At 39.7% G+C, this 22,136-nt stretch overlaps 2 protein-coding genes across 5 annotated transcripts; one reads left to right on the top strand and one right to left on the bottom strand.

Annotated features, from left to right (window-relative positions):
• Positions 1-1,070: 1,070 nt before the first annotated feature.
• On the bottom strand, positions 1,071-9,192 carry CCT5 (chaperonin containing TCP1 subunit 5). The gene is made up of 11 exons (XM_065629292.1): positions 9,006-9,192; positions 8,098-8,158; positions 7,844-8,008; positions 7,133-7,331; positions 6,158-6,350; positions 5,050-5,199; positions 4,604-4,723; positions 4,020-4,205; positions 2,917-3,054; positions 2,361-2,541; positions 1,071-1,358 (listed from the first exon to the last, which is right to left on the bottom strand). Exons 1-11 carry the CDS (start codon positions 9,108-9,110, stop codon positions 1,231-1,233), a joined length of 1,626 nt encoding a protein of 541 aa, XP_065485364.1. The 5' UTR covers positions 9,111-9,192; the 3' UTR covers positions 1,071-1,230.
• An 83-nt stretch (positions 9,193-9,275) lies between these two features.
• On the top strand, positions 9,276-21,864 carry ATPSCKMT (ATP synthase c subunit lysine N-methyltransferase). Of its 4 annotated transcripts, none has more exons than XM_065629296.1 (5): positions 9,276-9,290; positions 10,011-10,294; positions 11,411-11,548; positions 12,603-12,653; positions 18,206-21,864. In XM_065629296.1, the coding sequence occupies exons 2-5, from the start codon at positions 10,016-10,018 to the stop codon at positions 18,401-18,403; spliced, it is 666 nt and encodes a 221-aa protein (XP_065485368.1). In that variant the 5' UTR covers positions 9,276-9,290; positions 10,011-10,015; the 3' UTR covers positions 18,404-21,864. The 4 variants fall into 4 exon arrangements, with proteins under 4 accessions (XP_065485368.1, XP_065485370.1, XP_065485367.1 ...); XM_065629298.1 differs by lacking the exon at positions 9,276-9,290 and adding an exon at positions 9,387-9,519; XM_065629295.1 differs by lacking the exon at positions 9,276-9,290 and adding an exon at positions 9,560-9,860.
• Positions 21,865-22,136: the final 272 nt, after the last annotated feature.

The raw sequence follows: 22,136 nt of genomic DNA on the forward strand, positions 1-22,136 counted from the left end.
AGTTTTCTCATGTATTTACCCTTATGATTCTCTCCCTGAACCACTGTGGGAGAGTGAACAAGCAGTTATGTGGTGCTTAGCTGCCTACTGGGGTTAAACTACAACAACAGGCGACAGGTGTTGAAGGGAAAAACTAATAAAACCTGAGTAAATGTTTTCTCACTTTCTTTCTATCTCATGTACACCTTCACTCTGAGTTGGAAGGGGTACATAAGAACAATTAAATTACTCCTTTTTAATTTATAGCTACACCCCTTGTGTTACTGAACAGAGATGACTCTACATGATCTAATGTATTTATGGGATTTCAGATTCACAGTTACAAGCATGAATCAATTCAGAATGCCAGACTTCAGCAGAAGTAAAACATATTAACTGTTGTCCACTGAACTGCATGTAAATGAAGGCAAAGAATAACAGTGAAACACCTAGTACTCATTTTCTAACAATGAAAATAAAGCAAGATTCTTCCCCAAACAGTCCTAGAAATACACTTTATTGTAACCAGTCCTGGAACTTCCCCACCATCTCAGACTCATTGAAGGATTTTGACTCAAGTGATGTGTAAATGACTAGAACAAGGAGTGCTAGCTAACAGCGGCCAGTAGAAAAGTTCCCTCTGTACTACGACCTGCAACTTTATAACTATGCATATGAAATGGAAATAATGGTGATGTTTTTAATACTTCCCTATCTCCTGAAATCTGAAAAAAAAAAAGTTACACTCCTTACACGTAAATCAGGAACATGCTTAAAGGGTCCCTTAAGAAAAAAAATGGAAGCATGAAATACAGGTCCTTTAAATCTCCAGACTGAAACTTCATACTCCATGTATTTAACATATGAGAATTACTGGCTACAACAATTTTCCAACTGAAGAGTGAAAGACCTCTTGAGAATCTGTAGGCTTTGCTCACAAGCAGTTAAGGGAGATAGTTGCAGGAGCAATGGAAAAGGACCCATAGAAATTTATTACTGCATTACTGATTTTTTTCCCTGTCCATTTGAGAAGTGTTTTCTATGCATATTCACACCTAAGAAAGGATGCAAAGATACTTCTGAAACAAGTCTTGAAACCGCCAGTGCTAAATCATGTTTTATTTCCAACAATTAGCCATTACAGTATCTGAAACAACATGTGTCCAAAATAAATAGCTGAAGATGAAACATCAGAATACTACCATCTTCGCTACTGCTGTGGCCCCCTTAATGTTTCTTGTTTTTCAGCCTTCACTCTTCAGATTCTCCAGGCCTACGGATATCATCAATCTTCAGGATCATTCTAACAACCTGAGTCGCCAGAGAAATCTGCTGTTTCTTGCCAATCAAGGTTTCTATAACATGCTGCTGTTTCATATCTGCCAAAAGAAGCAGAAGAATTATATATCCTCCTCAAATCTAGATATTAACATTTAACCTGAGCTAGTAATTCCCATGTAATTCTAAAGAACGTTTTAAAATTATTTCTCTTGGCCACCATAGTTGACAGACAATTTGTACAAACCAGAGTTTTAAGTCTGGGTTCTTACCAAAGATCTTAGAACATTAAGATCCAAACTCTTTTCCCCAACTCAGTCTCCTCCAATTGTTGCTTTTCACCTTTCTGCATTATTTTTAAAGAATACAGTTTCCATACACAAACATTAGAAGGATCCTAAGGGTTGAGCAACCACTGAAGACGTGAAAGTTCATATGCCATAAAGCAGAAACATCTAATCAAAGAAGGGTTATGAATTCACATAAACACAATGTCTGACATTGTGTTCCAAAATTTACCACCTTATTTTCTGAAAAAAGCAACAGAATTAAGAGTGTGAAGTTCATGTCCAGATGAAAATAAGTTTTCAGACATTGGTTTTCTAGTCTTCACATGCTCATTACAGGTCTATATACGCACAGGTACTGGTGTTAACAACACTACCTAAAGACATTTCCAACCTTTTGTTTACTTGTTCACAAGCTGTTTCTCCAAACAATTGTTTGTAGGGCTGCAAGGTAAACTGGATCACTAAAACTGTGGTATTTAAAATACAGCCTGCTCTTGCCTCATAGTACAGTAGCTTTGATTCCCATACTACAAGGTCAGCCAACATCTTCAACTCATCTTTCCACCAAATAAAGGTTTTCAAGCAATTATACATTTTCTACCCGGTAGACACACGTTATCTCTCCACATGCATTTCCACTTATTATGACAAGGGGCAAGAGTTCTTAACTGAAGCGATGCACAGATTAAAAAAGAACAACGATAAAAAACAACCAAAAAACCCCAATGGCTGACAGGCAAAATATTAAGTGTTTTGATCATCTTGGAAAGAAAACCCTGTTATGCTCCTCTCTCTCCACACTGTAGTTCTTACCATTTGTTCCTTTCTGCAAACAATCAATGCCAAGGGCAGGATTATTTTCTTTCACTTGTCTAGCCCGCACTTCGGTCATGGTCTGTATTGGATTCATACCACTGTTCTCTGAAAGTGCCATGGGAATTACCTCCAGGGCATCTGCAAAAGCTCTCATAGCGTATTGTTCTAAAGATGGGCACTAGGGGAAAAGAAATTTAAATTCATACAGCTATTAACTCCAATGTCAACAAAAGCAGGTTTTCACACTAGCTATAAAATATATACATGATATGCAGATTTTCTTGGCAATATACATCTCAATAACTGAACAAATATCTTTGGATGATAACTACTTGCAAATTAAAACGATTTTAAACTGCTCCTGTCATAAAAGGAAAAAGGTATCGGTAATGACTTTTTACAGAGAGAGGAAGGAAAACTTCTAAAATTGTTTATCAGCAAATGTCAGAAGTTCCATAATATGCACTTTCTGGTTTTTGGAATCTCTTAAAACAGACTTAATCCTTATCTTCCACTCATAAATTAAAGAAAGTTGTAACTGTTCCTTTCTTACCTTATCTGCTGCTTCACTGACTGCCAAGGCACAAGAAATTTCAGCGGCACCACCCCCATATACAATACGATTATCACGAACAAGATTCCGGATTACACACAATGCATCATGAAGAGATCGCTTTGCTTCTTCAATAATCTGGAATTACAAAATAGCATGTATTTTACAGTATGCACAACTGAAGGCTATGAAGATATACTTCCTAATACAGACATAGAAACTATAAATGCACTGTAGGATCTTTTCATGGCTCTAATGCAGCTCTACTGCTGCTATGTTAGAGTACTTCAAAACATAAAATATTAGACACCCAGTGGCAGAGAAGGGATAAAACCAACCATACACATCTTTTCAATGTTACTTGTTAAATCTATAAATTGAAATGACAAAAACTTACATAATAAGGTTTTCAATCTTGCATGTTTCAAGATACAAAACACTTAAATTTAAATGCCAACATTATGTTCGAACTGCAGTTCATGTCAACTCCCAACTTCAACAGATGTAGGATTTAACAAGTTATGCTAACCTTTAAAACAGTATTTTTGCTTTCTTTAAGAAACTCTTCAGACTAGGGGTTATGTTCTTTTCTTCCTAAGGTTTTTCACTCAAACTAAGACTTGACCTATGCTAAATATAATCTAACACTAATAGTGCAACCAAGAACCAGGTTAAGTACATAAGCATTTGCGGGGGGGTGGGGTTAGTCTGGTTTTAACTTTTTAACTGGACTAAATCAGGAGTGATGTACCTAGGTCCATAATAAAATCAAATCTTTCAAAAATGCTGATGTCTTTATGTATAAAAGCGACCCTCCCATGAGAAAAAACAAATGAGAGCATTCATAGGTAAAATTATTTATATGTTTATGAACTATATGGTCTAATAGTAAGAAAACAAATTTTTCATTCAGAAACATAGGACGTTAATCTAACAAGTAACTTCTAACACAGTCACAACTGCCTACAAGTCTCCCATCTTCCTTTTTGTCCACACTGCAAAGAAAATTTAGATAAAAATAATTTCAGTTACCATGTTTTTGAAAGAAACTACACATTCTGCAACTTAGATATCAAACACTTGTAGCAAACAAAACATCTCACCATTTTATTTCCTCCTCTAATGAAAATGGTCACAGCTCTGGAATTCTGACACTGTTCAATGACAAGCATTCTGTCTTTTGTTGTCCCAAAGGAGATCTCTCGGACAATACCCGCAAACCCCAGTTTCTCTGGTGTGAGTTCACAGAAGCGTGGAACGATGCGTCCTCCAGTTGCAATGGCAATTAGCTGAAGTTAAAAAACCATCAATTATTTTGAGAAGACTTTTCTGTTTTGTTTTTCATAACATAAAACTAGTGGAAGAGAATGTCAAATGTCTACTCCAAAACATTATCTTCCCATCATTTCAGATGATGCCTTGTTTCTGCAAACAGTGGGATTAAAGCAGAAACATTCCTAGCCACATAAAGCTTGTAACAAGTAATATGCATACACTCCAATTATAAACCATAATCCCATTAATTGTAGGTTCTTTCCACAGACCCCAAATGATTTTTCTCCAATACCTACCCATACACACAGTTATGCAATTCTACCCAGAAAGCATGAACTTTCAATTGGTACAGCATATAACTTAACAAATGTTTGACAACTGGTACAAAATCCAGTTTTAAGATTTTACTTACTTCTATTTCAGGTCCACCAACCCAACGAACAGCAGGCAGCTCATTCTGGAGCAGCAAGTGATTTGCTTCATCATCAAAACCCCACTGGCAAATAGCAAGGTTTGCACCAGTGTCTTTTATCTGAAAGCAACACACAGCATCAATCTTCCGTTCAGAACCCAGAAATGAAAAACAATTTCCTCATGATTTTAATTCTCCTAATTTTCTCTAAACACAAGTCTGTAAAGGAACCACCTGCCATAAACAGAGATGAAAGTGAATTTCAAACCAGAGTGTATCTCTTACTTACATAAAATTAACTTTTATTCATAGCCTTACAACCGCTTTTATGTTGCTCCCAGCAGGATCATTAGTTTATTTCCAGAAATCAGTCAACACACTGTAATGTTTTGTGTGAAGGCTACAAAAAACCACAGAAACCAGAGAAAAACAATCTTGAAGATTACCTGTTTCACCATCTCTTCAAACTTCTCCTTTTCATATTTCTGCAGTGCCTTATAATCTTCCACAGATGTGACATCAAGCTTGTGCTTGGTTTTAGGCTTAGGTGGTTCGAATGGACAAGTAAGAATTGCAATTTTCGCATCTTTAAGCACCTGTTCAATTAAAAAAAAAAAATCAAGTTAAGTTTTCACCTCAGTAACACCTCCTTCTCGCATTTGCACAACATATTCTTCTATCTCCATGTTCTTAAAGAAACTTGAAGACCACTTGATTGATTCTGAAGTGAAACTAACTATACTCAAACAATTCCATCAAGTCTCTCTAACCCACTTTAAAAAAGAAATTCCACAGCTTCAAAACACTGTTTAAGCGCTTTACAATCTTTAACAGTGATGTCTTTTTATAGTTTGGGTAAACAAAGTCAATAAAACCATTATTTGCCCTGATAAACACTGTGACCATTAAGAATACTACATACTCATCTTCAAAGACATTTTTTATGTATTACAAGATTGGTATTTTCCACCACTCTTCCTTCTTATAGGAGAAAGTGTCATCTATGAGAAAAAATATTTTAGAATAACAGAAATTCTAAATTGTCTCCATCTTGCTTGAACTACATAGCACAAAGACTTAGAGACCTTACATACACCAACTACAATAAAAGCATAGCTTCTGGACTGTTCCAAACGGGGCAACACAACAACTCATAAAGCTTAAGAACAGCAGAAGCATCTCGATACTGAGTTGCATTAAACATCTTAAGCATATTACACACTCTGGATGATTATTTCCACAACATAGAACTCCGCAATTGCCCTCATGTAGTTGTACAGTAATCATAGCCCTTGCCTTTCTCAATTTCTGAAGTACCTCCCGCATGCCCCTCCATCCCTTTCTCAAGATTGTTGTAAATTCTAACTTGGTGTCTTTTAAGATGAAGAATTCAATGCTCCTCTCCACTTTCTCTGTTGATATATGGGTGAAAAACCAAGCCAAACCACAACACTGGTGAAATACTTAAGAAATGCTAGCACGGCAATTGAAGTGGGCTAAACAATCTTATTAAACCCATTACAGATGAGAGACGCACACAGGAACATCACTTACTTTAGGCATCTGTGGATGACTGAAATCTTTATCCACAATCACTCCTTTAACCAACTGCGTATCTTCCAGTCTCCCTCCCACTTTGCCTTGTACTTTGATTAGCTCAAAATCAACATCTTTACGTTCCATATCTGCTACTGTCAGTACAGCATTTACAGCAATTTCTGCCATTTGTCTGTGACAACGGTTAACTCTATATTAAAAAAAAAAGTTGCATTGTATTTTCATAGTTTGGAAGAAAAAAGTGATTCTATCAATCTTGAACAGAAAAGGATAATTACAGCACATGACTTTTGTACACTGCATTAAGAGGGGGGCTTGCTTGTTTGTTCACAGAAATAAGACACTAAATATGGGAGAAAGCACATCATGCAATATGGTTTGTCCAAGTAGCTTTTGTGGACATAGTCTCAAGGTACAGATTTGAAACAAGCAAGGAGAATTAACTGCTAAGAAACATTCAAGTCACAGAAACCACTTTTAAAAGAGCTCTGCAAAGGAAGCCCTTACATTGTCTGAATTTATACAATACGCATAGAACCTATAATGAAAAATGCACTTATGGAACTATCCTACCGATATTTTTTTTTTTTTTAGGAAAAAGAACCCACTAAAACAAACCTTTGAAAGATAACACAGAATTATTTTTAAAAGTTTTCCATTACTTCTGGAATTTGCCATGATACAGAAATGTGGAACCAACAGAACAAATTAGAATGAAATTGATTTTGCAGCTGTTTAACCTCAAGGAATTGACCCTTGCAACAAAAAGAGTTAACAATTTCTTATTCTGAGACACGCGTACATTGAGAAATTAGCCAAAGTAAAAAATAATAGAGCTTTCAGCAGCCACTCCAATAACAATAACAATTTAATAATCCATCCAAACACCAAGCAAACACCAGGACTTCTCCTTTCAATTAATAGCATTTTTAAGAGGAATGTAAATATTCTTCTGTAGTTTTTGTGACTTACACTTTAGAGCCCAGCGTTGTCTTCGCTGTTTGGATCAGAGGTTCAATGTTCTGGGGATCAACTGGAAAGCTGTCACTGATTTTGTCTAGATGCTCAATAGCAATGCGGGCTGCCTGCTCATAACCATCTGCTATTCTGATTGGGTGAATACCACGATCTAGTAATTGCTCAGCCTGTTCCAATAATGCTCCAGCCAGAACTATAAAACAAAATATTAAAATAATGGTTACTCTTCCATAGATTGAAATATCATTTTTAATATGTTATCAAAAGATTAAAAAGTATGACTTCTGATTTTTTTCTGTAATATTTTAACAGTTTAAGGTTTTTTAAATGACAAAATAACCCTAAACAACTTCTTACTTACTATGCTCAGAAAGAAAACTGCATGATGGTAGACCAAAAAGAAGCATGGGCACCAAGATGTGACAGGCAGATGATTATGGAAGAAAATTATGCAGAAAAATTTTGAATTTACAAAGAAGAGTCTCAACACTGACTTCAAATGTAACCATACACAGAAAAGACACAAAAGCATCCTTCTGATTAAAAGACTTATATTATAAGAACAAACTAGAATACCAAATCAGCAAGTACTCTAAAAACGCGCTAGGGAAAGGCTACTGTTATTTCACACAATTTCTTAAAATAGCTGAAAAAGCTTGATTTTAGAACGAGAAAATCTCAGTTAAATTTAAAATATTTTCTTACCAACGACTCCAGTAGTACCATCACCAATCTCATCATCTTGAGATTTGGCCAGCTCTACCATAAGTTTGGCTATCTGGTGGTCTACATCCATCATATTCAGGATGGTAGCACCATCATTTGTCACAGTCACCTCACCATCTTTGTCCACCATCATTTTATCCAAGCCTAAAAAAAAAATATATTCAAAGCATCAAGGAAAATCTAGAAAATCCCCAAAACCAATTACTGTGAAAGAATCATTATTGCATTATTACCATTAGGCCCAAGGGATGTTCTCAGAGTACTTGCTACAGCCTTTGCTGCCATTATGTGAGACTATAAAACAAAGGAGAAATAAGTGAAATTATTATCATGCATCCCAAAATCATTATATTAAGCTAAGAAACATACAGGGGAAAAAGAGCTAATGCAAATACTGTAATTTAACTGGCAACAACCAAGTATGAATGGAAAAAAAAAACCCAGAAAATCAATACATGTGTATTTTTAAACCCCAAAAAACATTTCCTGTGCCTTTTCTTGCACAGCTTTCACTTATGCTGCTAAACCATGCAAAAGCAGAGCAGATAAAATGACGGCCCTGAAGCTTAAACCAGGGAAGCAACAGAAGCAAGCAACGATAAAAGAAGAAGGCAGCATAGTTTTGCTGCCCTCTTCCATCCGTATTTAAATCACACGGATTCACACAAGGCTACCTACTCTCTCAGCCAGCGCCTTTCTTGGGAACAACGACCGAGCTTCAAACGGGAGGGGGCGGAGAACCTAAAAGGGGCGGGGGGGGCGGCTCTGAGGATCCTCCCTGCCCGGGGTGACCAGGAGCCGTCGGGAGGGCCCTGCCGCGCCTACAAGGGAGACGACCCCGCAACTAGGCGACTCGGGAGCGGACTCAGGGCACGGACACGCCCCAGAACCTACAGAAAAGGGAGGACTGCCAGCCCCGGGGGCGACGCCTTGTCTCTGCCTCCATCCCTCCCACACCCGCGGGCCTAGACCAGACTCCAGGCGACCCGCGCCGGGCACGGGGCAGAAGACAAAGCGCGGAACCACCTGGGCCCCGTCCTCCCTGTCAAGGCCTAACGGTGCCCACTCCCCGCCCCTAACGGCAGCATGGCGCGGCCCGCCCGGCGGCGGCCTGCAGACAGACCGGCGGCCGCTCGCTCACCTTAAGCGCCTCCAGCCCCATGAGGCGCGTCTTGCGCTCCTGGTCCTTGAGGATGAGGAAGGGGCGCCCATACTCGTCAAACGCCAGAGTCCCCACGGCCGACATGGCTGCGGCTGCTGCTGCTTCCACCGACCGGGCAAGCACGAGCCGCACGCCGCCGCGCCGTGACGCAGCACGCTCGCCCGCGCACGGCTCCGCGCCTGCGCAGCCGGCAGCCCGCGACACATTTGGCGGGCGGGACCTATGTGGCGCCTCCAGCGGACCTTTCTGGAAGCATCCGGCACGGTGGGAGTTGCGCGGCGCTTGCGGCCCCGTTCCCGGGCTTGAGTGGCGGGGGAGGGCGGGCGGAACGGATACTAGTAGGTAGAATACGAGCGCCAAGTGCAGCAGCAGCGGGTTGCACTGGGTGACGTGAACGCGAAGGAGCGGGGACACATACACGGCGGGAGGGAACGTGCCATTCCTCCCCGAAGCGTCTTCAGAAAGATTTCGGTCCCTCCCGCAAAGCGAAGTGGTATTGCCCTTCTCTATAAATAGAGCCGGCCGAGGGCGCCGGCCTCGGTGCTGAGGGAGCGCGGTGGTCTGGGAGTGTCGGTGCTGCCGGGCGGGCGGCTGGCGGCTGGTTCTGCAGCTGTGGGAGCTGTGCTGTGGAGAAAAGTTCCTGCTGAAGGAAAGAGCACTAACCGCTCAGGGAGGTCTCCCTGAGGGCGGGCCGGTCTCTGCCCGCGCCGCCCTTGGGCCGCTCCGGGGCGCGCTGCTTCCCGGCCGGGCGGGAAGAGCTTCAGGCTTAAACAGAAACCGCTTTCCTACACTGACGTACTAACCCAGCGCTCCAGCTCCTCGCGAGCAGTAGCGGTAACATTTCCCTCGGGTCTAGGGATCAGCTGAAGGGATATAAGTTTGTTTTTCCTCGTTTCCTGTTGCTTTGATACAAAGCACTGCTGCGTCTTAAGTGAACGCGTAATAAAGCGGTTAGAGAAAACGCTGATTGGCGGTTGTTTGTAGGTGTGATGGCCAAGGCGCTGGCGAGCGGGAGCCGGGCAGCGGGCGCACCGGAGGATTGCGAGGGCGGCCCCAGGACGAGGAGCTGGGGGCTGCTGGTCACCGCTGGTGTCGGCGGGACCTTGGTGGCACTCTATGCTGTGGCCACCCCGTTCGTGACCCCGGCTCTGAGGAAGGTGTGCCTGCCCTTCGTTCCTGCGACTTCTGCTCAGATCCAGAACGTGCTGAAAATGCTGGAAAACAGAAGCGGCTCTCTAGTTGACATTGGTAGTGGGGATGGGCGTATTGTAAGTTATGGGCATCGCATTCTTTTTCTTTCGCTTCTCAAAAAAGTGCCAAATCCTGTAACCGTGACTGCTGGCTGTTTCTTCATATTTATGAACGTCTTGTCTTTGGCATCCAGTGTTTTGTTTGAGCCCTATGAAAAGGCTCAAAGCTGAGAAAGGTTTACATTCAGTGTAGGCGACTAATCAATATTTTGTTGCAGTGTTACCAGCAGCTTGACAAGGTACAAAATTATAACCTTATCCTGTTGGCTGGAGGGAATTGCACTGCATTCTTGTGAAAATATGTAATCAAAGTATTTGTGTTGTGATTGTGAAAGAGCTGTGACTCCATATAGGTTTATACCTGCAACATATGAGGCTGTGAGATTAAATAGCACTGTGCTTTTGGAGGATGAGATGGATTACAAAAACAAAAATCCTGATATTATTACAACTGTAATCTTCACATCTTTGTGCACTGTTGCCTGTCCTGCTTCAAAATGAATGTGGTGAAACTAGAATAATTACCAAGAGATATGGTGAGAATCAGCAAAGCCAAAGTGATACTGTGCTTCCAGGACATTTTCTGAAGTCCTGTTTGTGAAGTGTGATGGTGAGGATGTAGTGGAGAATGGTCTGGGGTTTTTTTTTGTAGTTGTGGTGTTTTGTGTACCATTTCCTGAACATCTGCTTCAAGCCAGTTTTAGCAATGGGATGGTGCACTAGGTGGAACAAGTAAGTTCTTGAATGCTACCTTTGCCCATATTTCATGTTAATGAGTCAACCATTTTTCCATACTAAAAATTTTGATTTGGAAATCCAACTCTGTAAAGGTGGCTTAGGAAGAGTGCCCAAGTAGGAAACAGACAAAAGCATGTAGGTGCGATTGAACTGTTTCTGATGTTCTCTCTGCTCGGCATTCTGGCTGTTGACCCTCATTTGAGGCACCTAATTTGACTAGGTACTGTGTGTTTAATTCCGACTATGTATGTATGTGTATATATATATAGGTGTCTAAATGGAGACTAAAGACTTCTTGGAGAGCCAGATGTCTAAAACTGAATGCTTGGTGTTGGCCTAATGTATCTGTCCTGAAAAAAGTTGAGCTTGTGTTGAGATTTATTTTCTTCCTTGTAGGTGATAGCAGCTGCAAAAAGGGGATTCAAAGCTGTTGGTTATGAATTAAATCCCTGGCTAGTCTGGTACTCCAGATACCGAGCCTGGAGAGATGGGGTACATCAGAACACCAGATTTTATATTTCAGACTTGTGGAAGGTAGGTGGTGATGTATGTAAGAATGAATCTGGGATGTTTGAGAGATTTCTGGAATTTGGAGATACTTTCTTGAAAGAACCTGCATGCTGACTGGCCACAAGGTGCTGTGTTGGGCTTTGAGAAAAGTACTTGAGCCCATAGGCACAATACGCTACTGTCCTGGTTTTGTGCTTCAGTGAAGGGCTGTCTTTTTACAGTACAGGCTCCTTGATTGTGTGATGTCGTTCTGGTGCCTGATGAATGTCGGGCTTCACTGAGAGCTGATTTCTGGGGGAGTCAATAACAAGGCTCTTCTTCACCTAATGTGCGAGATAACGATTTCATTAGGCATGTTGTTTTCTAGCCGTGCGATGTGTTAACCTGGTTTTGAGTGTTGCTTTAAAGTAACTTCCATACATGTGACTGAGAATTTTTTCACAATTTTCAGTCATCTGAGTCACAATTGCTTCTTTATTGAGGTGTGCTATTTTGGGTCATATTTATGTGTGCCTATCTCCTGCTATTTTTTGTTTTGTTTTGTTTTGGTTTTTTTTTTAAGAATGGCATTTTGTAATAAGTGGATACCAGGAATTTTTGGGAAAAGTGCAAATGTATTGTTTTTCTTCATTTAGAAAGGAGTATAGGAAATCTTCAGAGCACTGACTGAAGAACCCAGGCATTGGAATGCCTGGGAAGTTTTTATAGCTAGCTAACATTTAACAAAAGTGGGGGCACACTTAAAACATACCTCATTTTAATATATGTAGGAGTTGTGGAAAAACTTAGCCATGAGTAATATCATAAAGGTATTTCCTAAACTGATACTCTGTGCTACTAGAATTAGTGTCATAGTCTTTGCCAGGCAGTAGAAGTTTTTTGCCACTCCACAATCTAAAGTTGTCTTTATGTGGAAATCTGTGTGATGCAAAGTTAATGTGCGATCTCTTTTCTTATTTTTGGTCTAAATCCCTGTTGAAAGGAGTGCAGCTAGAAGGATTAGGGGAAAACAATGGTGAGAACTTCTCCAAATATAAATGCCATTTTCATTAAGACTTGTTCTCAAATTTTCTTTTAGGTTTCCTTTTCCCATTATACAAATGTTGTTGTTTTCGGGGTACCTCAAATGGTAAGTTTCCTATTCTGCATTGTTTAATTATTTTAATACCAAGGTGTACAGTGTTAGTGCATTCATCTGCAGAATGAACCAACCTAGAGAATGACATAGGTAGTTAGTAGTAATATTTTGATATTTTTGCTTATTAATGTTTATTATTAAACCTGGTAAAACTTGTGACAGTGTGTGGACTGGAGCTCTAAAAATATAGATTTTTTTTTTCAGAAGTATTTTCTGTCCATTTGTTCAGACCCGAAATGAAAACTGCTGTGCTCAAGTTGCTTGGGGGGAGGGTGATAGCTTAGTTCTTGAAAATGTCAGGTTTTCATACTGAAAAAAATGAGCAGTATGCAGGGAGAGGATGGAGTCGGAAATTTGCTACAGCTGATTTTTGGGAAGCTCGTTAGAGGAGAGTGCTGAATGTTGCTTATGTTCTTCTCCAAAAACTGGATCACCTCAAATAGGCCAGCAGCTGGTATATTGAAACAATCCCTTGCCTGTGTTAGACTGTGAGCGTTTAGGAAGGGAGACAAATACTTCAAGTATAATTGCTAGAGGACAAGTGCACAAATTCTTTGGCTTTTAGGAAGGCTTTGTAACCTATGTTCATTGTGTCCCTGTGGGAAATGCGTTTTTCAAAATTGCTGTAGAAATTGAGTTGCAGAATGACCGTTTTACTCATATATTTGATGAATTAAGTCAGACACTACATTTACTTTGGCTTTCAGCTTGATCTAGTTTTTTTTTCTCTTTTTATTTGAAAAGAGAAAAAATCATAAATATTTAAATAATCTTGTGGTGTGTTTTTTTTTTTTGTTTATTATTAGAATTTTCTATATAGGTTGGATGCATATGGAGGAGCAAATCAGAAATATCCTATAAATGCCTCTGTATTGCTTTTTAATCTGCTAAGGCAGATGTGGGATGAAATGAGTGAAGTTTTATGTGATGCTATACCATACAACATACACTGATAATAGTAGCAGCAAGAAGATGCAACAAGAAGCATAATAAAGCTTCTCTATTCTCTGCTTTTTCTTTAACAGCATTGGAATTAAATACCTGCTTCAGATTCAAATTGTAACTGGTGTTAGAAACTGAAGTGAAAATGCCTTTTTCATCCTGCTTTTGTGGATGGCAAATTAGTATCAACTATGATGATACTTGTGCTGCAGATGTTGCCAGGTTTGGATGTTATGTGTTCTCTAGCTTGAGTTCCAGGAGGGGGCAGTATAAATATTTGAATTTTCAGTCAGAAATTCTGCAATATCACTGAGGGGAAAAGAGCAAGTGAATAAAGATATTTCAGTAAAACAGAAATAAATAAATACCCTGGGAAAATGTGAGTAAACCTAGCAGGAATGCCGGCTTAACTTTAAATGTAATGGTATAAAGTGGGATAAATTAGTAATAGCTGTGATAGAAAGAGTAGCTATAGGGCTGTCCTGGTTTAACCTGAACTAGCAATATAACGATGATAGCCGCTTGCTCACTCCCTCCCCCAGCCCCGAATATGGGAGAGAATCAAAAATGAAGGGAGAAACTCGTGGATTGAGATAAACACAGTTTAACAAAATAACAAAATATTACTGATGTACTACTACTGTATATAAAATGGAGAGTAGAAAGTAAAATAAAAGATACTCAATGCAATTCCTCACGAACTCCATCCACACTGAGCAACCAGTCCCAGGCAGCAGATCCTGGTCCCAAACGGTTGATCCTGGAGAGAGAAGAGAGAAAAAGGCAGAAAGGCCCAGAGGTCTCTGCAAAATGGAGGTTTGGCAAAAGGCCAAACTAAAGAAACTCCCAAACAGAACTCCCTGAACCAGGTCTCCATGCTGGTTCTGACAGACCTAGCCAGAAGATCCTGACTCTCCTTAAATATGAAGCATGATGCTAATGGGATGGAGTACTCTTATTGATCAGTCTGGATGTCAGTCAAGCTCTGCCCCATCCATGCCCCCCTTCTCAGCTGCCTCACACCTGTGGGCAGAGAGCTCAGAGTGTCCTTGGCTCCCAGACAACAACAGTTAAAAACTTTAACTTTGTCCTGGGGTGTTATCTTCTTGTTCTCAAACTAATTCAAACAATGACTGTGCCAGCTACAAAAAAAGAAAGGTTTCTAATTGCACGAAGAAAATGAACTCACTTTCAGTCAAACCAGCACAAGGGCTCAGAATAACTTCAGTAAATTCAGTAAATACACGCCTAACTTCTCCCGATGAAGACATTGTCATAAATGTTATAGATCCAAAATTATGAACTACTGTGTTTCCTGAGCCTTAGTTGGCTAATGATCCACTTTAAATTTACTTTGGAAGTTGTGAATGCTTAGCCTCCTGGATGACTACATTGATTTTTCTAGAAGCTTAAATGCATTTTCTCTTTTTTTTTATTGAGGACAATAGACCTCTTTAGCTTTTTTAATAATACTGGTCTGATTTGATGCTGTCACACAGAGCTTTTATTTCATATCCAAGATTAGCTTACAGAACTTGGATTTATTGATCTTCAGGGAAGACTAAGACCTCTCAGTTCTTGCAAGTGTCTGGGGTAAGGTGTGTTTATCTATGAGTCGTTGCAGAGAGACTTTCACTTGTTCAGGGTGGGATGACAGAATTTTTACCAGGTGTTCATGTTCACAGCGTCCGTGTATTTTAACTGATTATCTTTTGTACAAAAGGTTTACTGAACTCTATGTAGACATAGCAAAAAAACCCCAACCCTGTCTTGATATACAAGTACAGTATGATTATAACACCTGTTACCAAGAGATTTAGCTTAAAAACTAGTTCGACTGTGGTTCAAGGATACAGTTCTTTTTGACTGGACAATTAATGAAGTTTTCTAATTTGAGCTAATGTAGACATGAGATGTCACTAATTTTCATAATTACTTCTTAAAAATTAGGCTATGCCTATATTTGTCATTTCTGTAAAAAATTATTCCTTCCTTTTCTGGTGTCTCAGCTCAGTTTGAGATACCAAAGTCGGCTTATTTTTCTAGTTTATTTAAGGTGCGGTAGCAAAAATGTTTAAAAGAAGCATTTGCTGTATGGATAAAATCAGAGCATAGAATGCTTAAAAATATTCAGAGGTAACTCTTTGATATATTAGATCTATGACTATAATTTTCCTAAAATACTCCATTTTAAGCTTAAATGTAGCTATAATAGGATGTTACATCAAAGGTACACCCTGCATGTGTGTGATAGTGGAAGCTATCTGCAGCCTTTGGAAATACATTTTCTTCAGTCAGTTCTGTTTTCTAATAATGCTCTTTTTTGTGTGGTTTTTTTTTTTTTTAAATTTGTTTTGTGTCCTTCGTGACTTAAATTGAGCTGTATTTGTAAATAATTGTTGTCCTTTTAACCTTTTAGTATCTAAGTGTTATGTCGTGGTATAAAAGTAAATAGATTTTTACATGTAATAGAAGTAACCTGTGGTGCTTGCTGTTATAATTACTCCCTGAGATAGGTACCGTATGTAAGAATAAGAGGAATTCCAAATGGATGTGCACTGATCTACTTAGGCATAACCTCAGACTTCTCCAAAGGACAAAAATGGCTAAACTTATAAAGTTTCTTTTTTTTTTTTTTCAGGACATAATCACTATTTGGGATGAGAAAGAAATTTCTTTGAAGTCTAGGTGTCTTAATTCATTTCTCACTTAATCCATAGCAGAATTTTCTAAGTATTATACTTATTGGAGACAGAGTATCTGACTGGGCAGGGTGTTGCTTGCTTCTGGGAGAGTAGTGGTATTTCCCTTGGCTTTCATATCTACTCAATTTTTGCGAATGGAGGAAAGCTGACTGCAGGTCTTCAACCAAGGAGAATTGCATAGTGGTATTTGACATGGCCCCCCACAACATCCTTCTCTCTAAATTGAAGAGGTACAAATTTGATGGATGGACTATTTGGTGGATAAGGAATTGACTGGATGGTTGCATCCAGAGAGTAGTAGTCAGTGGCTCAATGTCCAGATGGAGATCAGTCATGAGTGGTGTCCTTCAGGGGTCTATATTTGGACCGGTACTGTTTAATATCAAATTTGCAGATGACACCAAGCTGTGTGGTGCGGTTGACGTGCTGGAGAGATGGGATGCTATCCTGAGGGACCTGGACAGGCTGGAGAGATGTGCCTATGCAAACCTCATGAGTTTCAGCAAGGCCAAGTGCAAGGTCCTGCACATGGGTCAGGGCAGCTCCTGGTATCAATACAGGCTGGGGGCTGAAGGGATTGAGAGCAGCCCTGGGGAAAAGGACTTGGGGGTACTGGCGGATGAAAAGTTGGACATGAGCTGGCCATGTGCACTCACAGCCCAGAAAGCCAATTGTATCCTGGGCTGCATCAAAGCGAATGTGGCTAGCAGGTAAAGGGAGGTGATTCTGCTCCTCTACTCTGCTCTGGTGAGACCCCACCTGGAGTTCTGTGTCCAGCTCTGGAGCCCTAAGTGCAGGAGAGACATGGACATGTTGGAGAGGGGCCAGAGGAGGGTCATGAAAATGATCAGAGGGATGGAACAGCTGTGCTGTGAGGACAGGCTGAGAGGTTGGGGGTGTTCAGCCTGGAGAAGGCTCCGGGGAGACCTTATTGCGGCTTTTCAGTACTTAAAAGGGGCCTGTAAGAAAAATGGGGACAGGGTGTTTAGTAGGGCCCATAGCAACAGGAGAAGGGGTAATGGTTTTAGACTAAAAGAGAGTAGATTGAGACTAGATAAAAGGAATATGTTTTTTACAAAGGGAGTGGTAGAACACTGGCCCAGGTTGCCCAGAGAGGTGGTAGATGCCCCATCCCTGGAGACATTCAAGGCCAGGCTGGATGGGGGTCTGAGCAACCTGATCTAGTTGAAGATGTCCCTGCTTATTGCAGGGGGGTTGGACTAGATGACCTTTGAAGGTCCCTTCCGACCCAAACTGTTCTATGATTCTAAATGCAGGGAGTTAAATGCGTATGTTAACAGGCTCTTGCCAAAAAAGCTCAATTTCAATAGTATGTAACATACCAGTACTTTACCATACAGTGACAGCAGAGTATTTGCTTGGGGTCATTGGCTATATGATGTTTTGAGTGTCCTAGGATTTGTCCTGGGTTAGGCTGGAATTATGAGAGGCATTGGCCTTTGAGTATCACGTAACAGTTCATGCAACTTGAGGTGTCATAAATAGTATAAATTGAGGAGGCTGAACTCTCCTTGAGAGAAGAATCACACTGAAGACCATCATGAACTGGAACATGGAAAGTCTTCTCCTATTTTGTGTTGTGTTTTTTTGTTTATTTATTTGTTTGTGCTATTTTTGTTTTGTTTTTTTCAATCCGAGGGATTGTCTGTGGTTTTTGATTGGATTTGTAGAATTTAGAGTTATGATTTTCTTGATTTCACCATTTTATTCTTTGTCAGTGAATCAAAGCCAAAACATATATTGTGAATAGTTTCCTATTATTTTTTCCAAAAATTCCTCAAACCTTGTCCTTCTTTTGAACACTTGAATTAGATTTTAAAGAGAATGTTTCTGTTTTTTACTGCTTCTGAAAGCTTTTTTGTTGTTGCTCAACAGATGCCACAGTTGGAGAAGAAGCTAGAAGAAGAACTTGAATGTAATGCCAGAATCATTGCCTGTCGTTTTCCTTTCCCTTGCTGGGTTCCGGATCATACTACTGGAGAGGGAATAGACACCGTATGGGCCTATGACTTGAAACATTCTAGAGGATGTGAAACAAAAACCTTGGAAATTACAGCAGAGGCAGAGTCATGAACGTCTAATTCATTTTTTGTCCTGAAATTTTGTGTCTTTGCTTGTTAAAGATTAATGTGAACAGAGCCCTAGGATATGGAGAGATATATTTTCTACAATAACTGAAGTACACTGGTTATCTGAAAGCATGCAAAGGTTAGTGAAAAGCGTAGTGAAATGGCTTAATGTAGTTAGTAAAAATTATGAGAAAGTTTTATAGAAGCAGAAAACTTTAATATGAAAAATGAGATAAAACACGGTTTACTACTGTTGACGGGAACATATGTATAAGTTAAAATGCTCAAATTGGTGAACTTAATATGTGCATTCTTTCTGAGCCTATGTACCGTTTGTTATTGGTGTTGGAAGTGGTGTGCAAGTAGCTTCTCAAATGAGCCCTGGTTCCTGAATGTCTTCGTTGTGTATGCCAAGTAGGCATAATTCTGCATACATCGAACTGATGCAGACTGAATATGGTGATGATGCCGATGTTTTACACCTCAGTCTTCAATGTGTACTTTTAAAAGTTGGATGTGACACAACAAGAAAATATAACAAGTTGTTTATTCATTAACACAAGTGCAGCCCTTTATTTATTAATGTATTTTTATTTAACTTATGTGAAGACAAAACTGCAAAAATGAGCTCTTACTGAATACTTACTGGTATAAGCCTTTGCAAATGACCATGAGTTTTCCTGACCTCTCTGATTTAGGAAGAATTTCAAGAGTCACCTACTTGGCAGTGAAGTGTCACCACTTCTGTGTGCTTAAACCTTAGACAAGGTGTGGGTGAGAGTTGCTTACTTGAATGTGTAATGAAGACTGTTTCTGATTCTAGAGCTAGTTGGTCCAGCTAGCTTGGTTAAATCCGGTTCGACTTCATTTAATTTGTAGTGAGATGAGAAGGGAGGTTTTCAGTCAGACTTTTTTCCCCTGTACTTTTCTGAGTTCTGCTGTCTGATGAGATCTCAAAAACTCCTGGCATCACTGCATGGCTTTTTCTCGAAAGTGAAGCAAGTTCTCCCTGACTTTTTGCTGATACTGGTTTGCTGTGGGTTACTGTCACTGCCATGACATTTTCCTTTTCTAACATGGTTTGAGCACTTTTATTATTTTGTAACAGTCTGCTTGGTCAGTGTTTTAGTTCCCAGCCAAAGTTTGACTGTTGTCATGCATTAACAACTAGTCAAAGTTCATAGTCTCCCCTGGCCCCTGTTAACATATAGACCATTTGTTAAGCAGTGACTACATACATTTGTCAGACCTTTTGCATCTATGATATTCACAGAACAAAACTAAAACAGGGTAGGCAATTGTCACCTGACTTCTAAGCAATTGTTACCACAACTGAAATTAATTCAGGCCAAGAGAAGTGCTGAGACCCTGCTATTTCAGGTAAATACAAAGCCTGTGACATTTTATTAGGCATTGGGAAAACCTGTTTGCTGGGCTATAGTATCTGACTTGAAGAGAAGTCAGGTGTTACTTGGGATGTATAGTCCATAGTTACACCTGTACCCAGGCTTTTTTTCTGGTGGGAGGGGAGGAGAAAGGAGGATTTAAAATACAATCTATGCTGAAGAATTGAAATGGAGCAGTAGAATGGTTTTGTTCTGATAATGTGTACAAAGCAGAAGAAAGGGGCAAATGTATCTGCTCTGGAGTCTGCGAAGGAGAGATGATTTCAGCCTTGCATGGCAAGGTACATAACTGTAAACATGGAGACTGTATGTACTGAAGAATACTTGATTTCTGGTCAGCAGTCTTTTACAGCCTTTCACTACAGTGTAACATAGTACATCTTGTAAAACTACAGTAAATTATTTTTACTATGACTTAAGTGTTATAATTATTGCACAGTGACAGGACAGGGCTACAGTGGCTTGTTGAAAATGGCTGAATTTACTTTAATATCCCAAGGCCATAAAACTGGAACCTTAGACAAAAGAAACCTGAAATTATTTCTATTGAAAAAGACCATACAATGGGGAAATTAGCTTATTAAGCCAAATCCTTCCCTGAATGACTATAAAGGAGAAAGCAAAAGATTTTGATTGATTGAATAGTGACTCCTCTGTAATGCAGTGCTTTGACCTGAGTTTTTACTGCCGGCTTTCACTAAAGTTGGTTTGCAGGGGATGAAGCAGATATATACTTTTTCTGCTGTGTCTGACTATGTCTATTGCATTATCATTTGCCTGTTATAAAGGTAAAACTGAATTTCTCAATTTTGCCTGTGGTAAAGGCTTTGGGGAATGTACTTCTTAGTTACCATCTGTTGCTCCAGAAATATTTGTTAAGGAGAGCAAGTTAGAATTAATGATACGATGGCCTGAGCAGTAAGCACTGTCCTCAAGGCAAGGAGAGATTTATAAATGCTTTTAAAGTAAAGCAGAGGGCTGTTTCTTGCTCTGGCCATTTACCTTTGGGGGCCTACACTGAGACAGACAGTGATCTGAAGGTGCAGTATTCCTTGTTATATAAGGAAATGTGCTATATTTCTGTCTCCATGGCTGAAGTGTGAAATGGAAAGCAAATTGCTCTAATTTACACAGGGGGACTGGGAAAGCATTTTCTTGTCATGTTGTCCTCAATTTTTCCATTACTTGCTGTGTTTATTTGATGGCTTACAAGATTAAATACTAAACTGTGGCTTCAGTTATCACTGTATGGATTATTATATTGATACGCTTCCAACTGCTAGGCTCATGTATTATGATTTCATTGATATACTACTTCAAAGTACAAATTCGTTTCTTCTGAAAACCAGGAAAGCCTTAGAGAACTGGCTTAATAAAATTATAGTCTAGTTCTGAAGCCAAAAGAAGGAAACCTTCAAGCTACACATGCTGTTCAATACCAAAGTAATTCAGATACACAGGAAAAACCTATAGTTTATCTTTGTTTATGTTTTCTAGTAGAATCACGTGCCTTTTGGGAATTACTTGTTTTATTTGTTCCTTGCCCTGCATAGGTAGGATCAGAGTTCTATAGGAGTCAGACTTTTTTTTTTTTTTTCCTTGAGATACATTATGTCCTTGCAGGCTTTGTGATGCAAAAACAGTTGTGCTAATGCACAGTTTGAGTGCTACAATTCCAATTTTGTAGTGTTCTATTTTGCATACATTTGCTTTCTAGGGAGAAGCAAGGGGTACAGCTACAAGTCAGCCATTTGATATGCAGTGTGCTGCACAGTCACTACAGCTACACAGCAATGTTAACTGAGCTTGTCCAGATTTGTTTGTGAAATGTACACATATTTTTTGAGCTTTAGGCATTTCTGTGTTACTGGCTGTATTGAAGTTCCTGACTTTCCCTCTGGAGTCTGATTATATGTTGTCACTTAATCTATTACTGCTCCAAGAAAATTAACCCTCTGTCTCTGAGCTGCTGTTTATTTCTGACTTATGTGTTGTAGCCAGGTAGGAAGGTACAGAATCAAGTTTAAAATAAAAGCACCGCGTTTCACAACCTGGTTGAATGAGTATGGTCTTGTGGAAAAAACTGCCAAAGCCCAGGCTTTGGGAAAAGTCTTTCACCTTTAAAGAACACAGCTCAGGAAGTGACAGAACTGAATTCTGCATACATTTTTAAAGAATGACTTTAGCTTTCCTTTTCTTGTATGTGTGTTCTTTAAAAATTATTACCACTGTAATACCATTTGAAGATCTAAAGGAGAAATAGGCAGAGGTAGCATTTTGTTTATCTTTTATGTTTTGAGCTATGGGGAGAAAGGAGGAAGGGACTCATGG

This window comes from Caloenas nicobarica, chromosome 2, assembly GCF_036013445.1.
Source record: "Caloenas nicobarica isolate bCalNic1 chromosome 2, bCalNic1.hap1, whole genome shotgun sequence".
In the NCBI taxonomy this organism is placed as follows: domain Eukaryota; kingdom Metazoa; phylum Chordata; class Aves; order Columbiformes; family Columbidae; genus Caloenas; species Caloenas nicobarica.